The 10,424-nt window shown below is 38.3% G+C and overlaps 2 protein-coding genes across 2 annotated transcripts in view; both read left to right on the top strand.

Annotated features, from left to right (window-relative positions):
• LOC144628977 (uncharacterized) overlaps positions 1-10,306 on the top strand; it is a 77,655-nt gene extending 67,349 nt beyond the window's left edge. The window contains exons 9-12 of the mRNA XM_078487114.1: positions 6,349-6,537; positions 7,127-7,303; positions 7,868-8,050; positions 9,125-10,306. Of these exons, the coding sequence (XP_078343240.1) occupies positions 6,349-6,537; positions 7,127-7,303; positions 7,868-8,050; positions 9,125-9,183 (608 nt within the window). The 3' untranslated portion in view covers positions 9,184-10,306. The remainder of the gene's footprint in view (positions 1-6,348; positions 6,538-7,126; positions 7,304-7,867; positions 8,051-9,124) is intronic.
• LOC144629129 (ZP domain-containing protein-like) overlaps positions 1-10,424 on the top strand; it is a 51,191-nt gene that overhangs the window by 30,998 nt on the left and 9,769 nt on the right. The gene's annotated exons all lie outside the window — the stretch shown is intronic.

The raw sequence follows: 10,424 nt of genomic DNA, 5'->3' as shown, positions 1-10,424 counted from the left end.
AAGAAAACGATGTGAAGTTCTTCAACCCTTGTTGTAATAAACATGCTTTTTGTAAATCGTCACGCAATCTTGTCCAAATGTTTAATCGTTTCTGCTTTTACGGACAATACGGAAGAAGTAACATCAACTCCTATTCATACTTTAAATTTTGTGAAGCATATAACATTTATGGCTGTTTCGTTTTCATCCATAATCATCCACGATGCCCCTAGCTTGCTATAAGCATTTTAAATTAAACTCCCGAACACAAACCTCTAACCAATTTTAACCGGCTTACGAAAACCGCGCAATCTGTATCACTATGCCATACGGCATTAGACTCATGTCACCCTTGGTGACCTATTTTTTCTTTTGTGCTTGCTATTCAGTGCCTTTCTTCTTGAATGCAACTGTTGTCGTGAAACATAGTATAGGGTTATATTAGGGCTACAGTTTTCTCGTCGTTTTGTCGTACCACGCATGCACTCCCGGTGATTTCTCGAGTGCTGCCTAACGAAAGTTATTTTGATTGGTTATTAAGGGGTAACGCCAATCAATGTCTTTTTTCACTGCATAAAAAATTCTGTCATTTCTTCGCATTCCGCCGTGATCTTTTTAGTAATGCATTGCGCGTTTTTCGGATAGATTTAGTCGCCCCACTTAAAACGTGGTCTTTTCATCCTGTAGTTCGAATTAAAAGAGACAGTTATCTTTTGTGAAACACCCACCTCCCCTGGTGGCGTTTGACAAATTCTGCACAAATCCTCATTGCATGCCTATTGCCTCTTCAGTCGTGGACCCTTTCCATGACTTAATTTTATGTGTTGGTTAGTACTGTTGCATGTGTGCTGTAAGAGAAGTTTGAAGTCAAAACGGGCGCCTTGTACTACCCCTTCCCAAGCCTAATAGAGTTAAGTGATAGAAGATCGAAGTTGCTCACTGAGATCGTTTTCCTAGCTTCTGATTGGTAGGCGCAAGGTTTTTCCAATCAACAGATCAATGTTCTGTGGAGGAGCACAGAGGGCGGGAGGCAGGAGGGAACCGAAAGAAATTGAGAAAAAATACAACATTTTGCAATGGAAATGACACAAACTCAGAAACGGAAACTCCAAAGATAGAGCCACTTTATTGGGCACACGACGCGGTGATATAGTACCATCCAATCTTTAATGGCGAGAATCCCGGGGAAGAGGGCTACTAAAAGATGCCATTTTAAACAGGCAGACAATTTGCCCCACTTTAGGCTCAAGTGTTACGAATAAGCGCCACGTTATTGTTCTGGGGTCCCATAATTAGTGGAAAACTTCACTTCTAGCATTCTTACAAGTATATTACCTAGTCGCACATTGGGTGAAATACATGTTCTCACCCACCCCACCCCTTAACTCGTCCCTCAGTGTTGTTTTCGAGCTCAATATCAAGTCTCGGAATGATATAGATATGAATGATATGATGAATGATATCATATCTCAGATATGGAAGCACGCGGACGAGTTCTTGTGTTGCTGTGCACAATTTACATTTTGAAATTCGCTTGTCTTCAAAACATTGTATTCGCTTTTTCAGGTAGGCTTGATTTCTGTTTGATGTTCTTCCCACATCCAGTTATTATCCCATGAGCGCGCGTGGCGATTTGGCTTTTATCGTAGATTTGATTTCCATACCTACATGCAGTCTGGAAGCATAATATTGACTTACTAAGAGACGTTTGAATTTAAAATTTTCCAAACAAATGAAATCGATTTACTTTCTTTAGCGATCCTCAAAAGTTAGTGATTTAATCTACGCTTTAAGGTTTGTGGTAATGAAAGATCGAATACATGCGTGGCATAGCTCTTTTTGGGCGGATTTAAACAACAGCAAAGTACATTGATACCCGAAAATGTAGATCGAGTATTCTTGCTTAAGGTTTGGCTCATTTAATATAATTATAGTATGCGGCTGAATATGCAAGACTGTGTCTTGTTTAAAGTTGCTGCATATAATGGCGGTGAAATTTACTTGATAACGTATTCATTTTGCACGTTTTATGTACTTATGTAACTCGCAATTTAGTGGATAAGATGTGGGAAAGAAAGATGGAAATTTATTTAGGCAAAAAATCTGTCAATCAAGATCAAACTTAACGTTGGAATCAATCCAATACAACGTGGATTAGTCTGTTGCGTAAATTATTCCGAAATTATTTTGGGAATATAGACAAGCTCGCTCTTTTGGGAACTGAATATTGAACGGCGTGTAGTTCGGTTGCGTCGTTTGGCGGTGAATTTATTTTTATCTTTGTTTTGTCAAACGAATTTGCATGGCTTCATGAAGTGTTTGGTTGTGCATCCTTGAAGTGGTCGAAACATTGAATCCACTCTTCATTTCAAGGTGTTGGTCAAACCTTTGAACATAATGCAGCTTTGAAAAGTCTGCGTTCATATACGGGCATATACTGTTCTGATGAACCCTGTCGTTTATTTCGATTCTTTATGCAGAGGTTGAAAAAAAAAAAAACTTTGATAGCAACTGCAATGCTAAAGTTAGTGAAGCGTCTAAAATGTTGAAACGTCCAAAATGTTGTGTCGAAAACAGCAGAGTTTTCACCTGCTAAACGCTTTTGACTCATGGTGGTAACTTAGATCTTACATAAGTTATTTATTTATTTACTGCAGTTCTTTCAGCTCTTATTGAACTTTGATTTAACTTTGAATTGATATTCTGCACTCATAATGCACGGGGTGTATGCATAATAAATTCCGAGATATTCAATTACCACATTGTTTCTGGATTTTATCACACGATTCGTTTCTCTGAAACATTGCTTGATTTCACAACTTTATGTATTCAGTTTTCTTGATTACAATACTTGAAAGTGAACTTTGTGTTTGTTGAGCGCGCTGGAAGGAACACAAAGAAAGACGATACCTTACAATAATTTTCAAAGTGTAAGTTTTGACACGATTGTAGCTAACTGGTATGATTTTACTTTAAGGGGATGTGTGTCGCAATTACACAGTACTGAGTGGAGCAGACCGCGCTCAAGGAAACGTATCACAGAGTAATCTAAGACACGATCTACGGGATTTGACACCAGGCTGGTACCGTTTTCAAGGCGATGCTGGGGATCGGATGGCGGACAAGTGTCTTCTAATGTACCGCTGCAATGCTGTCTATCCAGGATGGCTTTCTGGTGCGCACCCAACAGTCGCTGAAGGTGTGGCGGTGCGTAACGTCTGTTATAGCTTCTATTACGACTGCTGTAAATGGAGTAACAACATTAAAGTGAAGAACTGTAGTTCTTACTACGTGTACGAGTTACAGAAGACGCCTGAGCACTTCAGTCGTTATTGTGGTAACGGTGGTGCTGGTAAGCTTCATTTTGTTGGCTTCTTTATATGTGAGTCAACAGCCATGACATCCGGGTGTGGCTGTTAATTGCTTTGAACGTTGAGTATATAGCACTCATCTATTTGTGCCTTTAAGTTTTTCTAACAACGAAAATATTCGGCTTTTGCTCTACTTCTCTGTTGGATTTTGGCCAACATTTTATGAAGTATACTCCTTTTCTCGTCAGACTTGACTCTTAACATAGCATGAAAAAACCGAATCGCGTAAGTGAAACTCGCATTCGTCGAGATTTAAAGTAATTTATTAAAAAACGAGTTGGAAGTTGTTTACAATAAACGAGTTGGTAGAGACTTCCTCTTACGTCAGTCTTCGGCATGGTCTAATTTTAATTAAGAATGAATCTCTACCAACGTCTCTCATTGTGTCTTGGAAGAAAAAAAAGTCAGGTCATCTGAGCTCCTGTCAGACATCCTCTTCATCTCCATTTTCACGTTATCAAAATTTTAAGATGGTTCTCTTTTACCATATTATCGAGCTGATTAACTGATTTCAACTATATAGTTTCAACTGGAAGCAAATAACCAATTTACAGACCGAAACCATCGTGATTACCCCCGCAGTAGGCCAAACCAGAGGCGCAACCAGAATAAAAGAGTTATTATGTGTTATGACCTATTAATTATCATTTTTCTTATTTGTACCTTTTTAAGTTAATTTTGTTTCGTATTGTTTTATATTGCATTTTTTATTCTAGAAACCTTTTTAATTCTTAATTGTACATAGTAAATTCCAAAATATTCTTTAATAAAAGAGTGTCCCCAATTAGCTGCTATTAGCTTAATACCCACCCAGACACTAAAATAAAGTTATTCAATCCTTCATACCCTACAATAAAAAAAATCAAGTATTGTTATCACCGTAGCTAACTGGTATGTTTATGCTTTAAGTGGATGGGTGCAAAAACTACACAGTGTTAAGTGAAGCAGACCGCGCTCAAGTAAACACAGTTCGGGGTGACTTGTGCGATGGGAGCCTGTTAACAGGTTGGTACCGTTTCCAAGGGCCCGCCGGGGATAAGATGTTGGACAAATGTGTTCCTATGTACCGTTGCGGTGCGTGGTATCCAGGTTGGCTTAATGGTGCACACCCAACAGTCAACGAAGGAGTGGTCGTTCGTACGGCCTGTTTTCACGCGGGGATCAACATGTGCTGTGCTACGAGCAATAACATAAAAGTGAAGAACTGTAGCTCGTACTACGTGTATGAGTTACAACAGCCCTGGGGATGCGCCCTTCGTTATTGTGGTAACGCAGACGTTGGTAAGTTACACCTGGTTAACTTTTTTATTAGTTTGAGTCAACAGCCACGACATCAGGCTGTGGTTGTTCTGATTCAGGAGAAAACACCGATCGTTTCATAACTTTAAAGTGTATATGACACGAAATCTTTTATTGGCTTTTTTCTTTCGTTGATATGTTTCGATAAAGGATTCATAGTTAAAATTTGTCCGAAAAAAAATTTTCCGTCATTTTTTGCCTCCGAAATGTCGCACTCTCAGCCATCTTGAAAATTCATCAAACAAGTAGACGTCACAAAGCTGACGTGACGAACCTTTTGGCTGCGCGCCGCTATGACAAAAGCAGCCAATCTGTTATTCATTTCAAGGTCTCCATGACATAACTATGATTTCTAATTTTACGGTTTTGTTTTGGTTTTACATTTTAGTGATTACGTGTTCAGCGTTGCCTGCACCGTCCAATGGATCAAGACTTGGATGCTCAGGGAATGCAACAATGTATTATGATACAGTCTGTCAGTTTTCGTGTAATAATGGCTATATAGGGTCTGGTTCTCAAGTAAGAAGATGCCAAAAAGATGGAACGTGGAGTGGACAAGATTTCACTTGCCAAAGTACGACCTTTAACATTATGCGATAAATCAGGGTTTAACTCTACATTCTCCTGTACAGCGTCTGTCAAATGCTACATATGAGTTAGCAGAACCTAAACAGCTCGTATACTAAATCCCTAGCGAGTTGCTCAAGCAAAGCTGAATAATCAATCAAAATTTAAATTAATTTAATTTGTATTCCCTCTAAACGCTGCAAATCAATGTTGTCATGCATTTTAAAGCACGGTCATTTAGAGAAGACTTTTTCTTTCTACCGCATTCAAAAGGAATCCTTTCACTTCTTTTTTCTTCGTTATTTAAAACTGAAATATTCCTGCTAACATTCACGGTTCTTACCTCTTGCCGTCGTCACCAAGGGTATTCTCTCGCTCAAAATTGGTCTTTATGTCGACCACATCTCCAAACATATCATTTGAACGAAAATCTGGCGCAAATCTTTCCAGTGAACGGGATTCTTTGCGCAAGGAAAAGTTCGACATCGTGGTCTACTGATTTTGTATTGAGATTGACAACATGCTAATTACAGGATGAAACTCTCGCCATAAAAAAATGTCACACCTGTCTGCGTGTAAAAGTTCGGAATCTGATGTTCTTTAGTCGGCCATCAAGGAACCGAAAACAAATAAAAGTTTTTAGTGTAATGCAAATGAGTTCAATTTTTAATAGCCCTTATGCATGTTTACGTCAGACTGGCTAGTTGCACCACCAAGCCTCGCTTTCAAAGTGCAAACATGTAAATTTTATCATGAACGAATTACCAAAGCAGCAAAGATGAAAAGAATACCCGCGTGAAAACTGCATAAAGGTGGCGGAGGGTTAGAAATAATTCGCGCAAACGAGGCTTGGTGGTGAATTTTGAGCATATACGTTATCATATGATCATGCATAAGGCCTATACACTGGTTTTGCACCTTGATAGCAATGTACTTTTATTGTATGGTCTGTTTTTGCGTTATTCTGCCGCGTTCTGATAGTTAATAGACGTGATTACATTAATTCACGGACAGTACTAGTCCAGCTAAAAAAAACTCTTCCTAACTAATTACTTTCAGCAAGTTTTATTTAAACTCAAAACAAAACTCCGACAGTTATGTTGTTTTATTCTTAATTTGTTTTCTGATTTAGTTGTCACTTGTCCAGCTCTGCCTTTACCGTCCAATAGCGTGCGACATGACTGCACTGCGAATGCAACAAAGTACCCGTATGACACAGTCTGTAGGTTCTCGTGTGTTGAAGGCTATAAAGTCAGCGGTTCAAGCGTACGAAGATGTCAAGAGAATGGACAATGGAACGGAGTAGAGTTTTCTTGTGAAAGTACGTACGTAGAAAAACGATTGTAGCGAAATTCTACAATCCATTGTTCAATCCACTCCTTACTCATTTAAAAGAGAGTTATCCTTGCATTGCATTAATTTCTATTAAGTTTTTCTACTAATTGCTATATTCTTGCATTTCTGGCATTTTTTCGTTTTTTACTATTATCTTTTTTATTGTACATGCATGCTAGAGAATCATTTGTTCTGTAATCTACCTCCTTAACTAAGTGTGTAAAATGTAAAATGTAAAATGCCTCTTTTCTTAGCTTATATTTACTTTAAATTTATAAAGTAACGGTGGTCACCCAACTAGTTTAGCTTTTTAGTTATTTTGGGTGACCAGCAACTTTATGTATTTTTAATTTATTTATTGTTCAAGTAGTAACTAGTAATTTTGCACTTCACATAAACCTTGTTGTTGTTGTTGTTGTTGTTGTTGTTGTTGTTGTCGTTGTTGTTTTTGTAAGCCATTCTTATCGAGTATACTGAGGCCGAAAGGCTTGACAGAGCTTTGGGTCTTGAAGTTGTGAACTTGACACATGGTAATTCATTTTTTTGTTATTTATTTTGTTATTGTATTTTAAAAGAAATCCTGTGTGAACCCCTTCAACTTGCTCCAAATATAAGAATGAAGGCAGCATGCACCCGTTTGCCAGGTGACGCATGTGAATTCGCCTGTAGACGAGGCTACAATTTGATTGGTCCAGACATTAGACGGTGTAACAGTGATGGATCATGGACCGGCACGCAGCCTCGATGCGAAGGTAAGCTTGTATTTATTACAGAGAAACGTCTTCAAAAATACTTGCGGAAGAAAGTGTGTTTTAAAGGAGAAGTTCACTCCAGAATGGCCATCTATTTTCTTTACGCCAATAAAAAGTTTACACAAAGACAGGTTATTCACCAGAATTTCAGCCTTCAACGTTGGCTATAACCCTAAAAAATCTTTCCCAAAACTCGACAACTGAACGCCGCCATCTTGGAGCTGGTAATGTGTGCGTGACGTCAAAGAACTCAGCCTGAAGTTTGGCGGGAAATTTTAATAGTCGGAACTCTTTGTTTTGGGAAAGATTTTGTAGGGTTATAGCGCACGTTGGATGCTGAAATTTTGGTGAATAACGTATCTTTGTATAAACTTTTTATTCGCGTAAAGAAAATAAATGGCCATTCTGGTGTGAACTTCTCCTTTAACGTTTTTCAACCCTGGACGATGCTCAAATATATTGAATTCTTTTATACGAAATTCTACAAAACAACTGTGCAAGATCAGTGACGGAAGGCGCTGAACAGTTAAAGTGACCCAAACCATTGATTTATTTCCTATTCAGCTGTCACTTGCAGAACGTTATTGCCACCGACCAATGGTGAGCTCTTGGGATGTAATACAACAGAGATGTTATATGACACAGTGTGCAGGTTTTCTTGTAAGGAAGGATCAGAAGCGTCTGGTTCAACTGTTAGAAGATGTACAGAAAATGGAACTTGGAGTGAAAATGACCTCGTCTGTACAGGTATATTTTGTTTGTCTGCACAGGTAATTAGAAACAGTTTGTCCAATTGAGCTTTATGTACCAGGTCATAAAAATTAACCTGGTTCATTATTTGTGGTTTGTTGTTGGTAATTATGAAGCTGCGATACTGTCTCGTCCCCAGTCGTCTCTTATGTGAAAATTGCAAGACGCGAAGGATCAGGCTGCGATACCTGCAAAATAACCACTGGACTCTCTAAATAGCTTGCATCTGTCATTGACTTTATTCTCTTTCAATTGTCTAAAAAAACTGTGTGATTTAGTTTACATTTTTGATGACTCGTATGTCAATCAGATGTCTCCGTTTCGATATTTGATTGGTTTTAAACTTTTTTGGCGTTGAACTGTTGCTCATTTGAAACATCAAGTCACCCTATATCATTTGGCGATCTTGAATCATTGCTGCTCAAGATACAACATCGTCAATAAATTTTCTCTTTTGCCTCGATTTCTGATCGCGATAGTCGATCTACAATCGTTGCATCATTCTTTGTGGCTAAACGGTCGATCTTATGTATCCTAAAGATGCATGGATCAATCGATTGGAGATCGTAGAAAGATATTAAATCGGTCTACGATCGTCTCTTCAACTAAGACGTCACTGGATCTCTATTTCGCGGTTTACACTGAAATGAGACACAGTAACGGTAAACTAACTGTTGTTACCTCGTTTTTATCAATGACATTGATATTAGAAGGTAACAACTGTTTGTGACAAATTTTGTGTCGATGTATTGCTTCTGCGAATAAATGTTTCATATTCAGTCAGTAATTTGTTGGCTAACTAAAAACATTCTGGAGTTGTCGATAGATGTTTACCAGTCTGCTCTTCGTTATGTTTACTGTAACGTAAATGTTTTGGAATTGTTCTTCTACAAGCCTTTCAGTTGGTATTGCTATGGTAACAATGAACATTCTACATAAATAACATTGATCTCTAAAATTGCGTATATTTTTATTTTCACCACATTTCCCGTCTTATGTGCAGGTTGACCCATTTATTATAACTATGTTTAGCTGTGAAGATCATTGTACTGATTGTATTTTGAAGATCAGTTTGCAGTGACATTCAAATTCACCTACAGCTGGGCCCCAGTCCAGATCGCGTAGAGTGAAAATGGCAATCCCTGGTGGTAAGTAATGGAAGATGTTGTCGGAGAAGTTGCCAAGGTAACCGTATCATATCAATACGAGGCGAGGATAAAGGTAAGTGGCTACCTTGTAATCTTCCACTGATTGAGTCCATTGCGGCAAATAAGAAGAAGCTATGAAAGCACTCGAAAATGTATTTTCCTTCGTTTGACTGTGGAATTAGAAAATATATGTGCTTTCATTGGTTTTACATTTTTAATTAGGAAATGTACCGATATTCGCTGGTATGAGGGTGTGAGTGGGGTGTCAGGAGTATAAATATGTGTGAAATGTTAAGGGCTTTTAAGGTTGTTTCTTGCTTTTCCTCGTCAATATATTGTTTTGTTTGCTCCCTTGTTTTCTATATTTCTTTTTCAGATGTTTTCAACTCGTCGATTTGGAAAGTCTCCAGAATTTCATGTATCAGTTATGGTAATGAGGCGATATCTTTTTCCTGCGGAGTCCCTTCCTGGTTGTTCTTGCCGATAAAGCTGCCAATACGACGACAAATAACTTTACATCTAAAACAGATGGACGGCATGGGACACCCTTCATCATCTTCGAGTTTTTTGGCTTCTTATTTCAACGTTGCTCTCTACCTACAGTCTTGATGTCCTCAGCCAACACAGCTTCCCAGTGTCTGTTCTTGTTAGTCATGGATCCACCACATTCCAGGCAAATAGTCGCTCACAAAGCATCCCTTGACGAAGGCAGTTCTGACACGTGCCCAACGTTTGTTAGCTCCCCAGAAGCAAGAGAAGCAAAAACAGTTACAGAATTGGAATAATTAGTTTGTTTGTGGAGCTGTCTCGTCAGCTACATTATATGACATTTTGTTTGCTTGTCTTTTCGGCATTAACTTCGTCTTGTCGAGCTCACTGGTCTTGTTTGTTTGGATGTAAAACTTGAGAAAAACATGTTGCATTTATTGTATTATCCAAGAAAAAAAAAATATTTAGGGACAAACTTGTGTCGTATTTGCGGATTAAGGCAAGGTTACTTGCCCTAAAGTTATGAAGTATACACCTGATTGAAGAAACGTTGACCACTAACATAAACCATATACGATGCGACCCAAATGTTTGCCAGGAAATCGGACAAAATAAATGGTCCTCTGCGACAGAATAAATATTATAATAAGGCATGCTTCGTTGTATTCCTTGATAAAGTGTTTTTATAGTTTATTGATTCAAGACAATTTTAGACTCTATTTTTCTGAAGCAGA

Source organism: Oculina patagonica, chromosome 10 (genome assembly GCF_052425735.1).
Source record: "Oculina patagonica isolate OP01 chromosome 10, crgOcupat, whole genome shotgun sequence".
NCBI classification, from domain to species: Eukaryota; Metazoa; Cnidaria; class Anthozoa; order Scleractinia; family Oculinidae; genus Oculina; species Oculina patagonica.
This window is presented reverse-complemented; position numbering and strand designations above follow the sequence as displayed.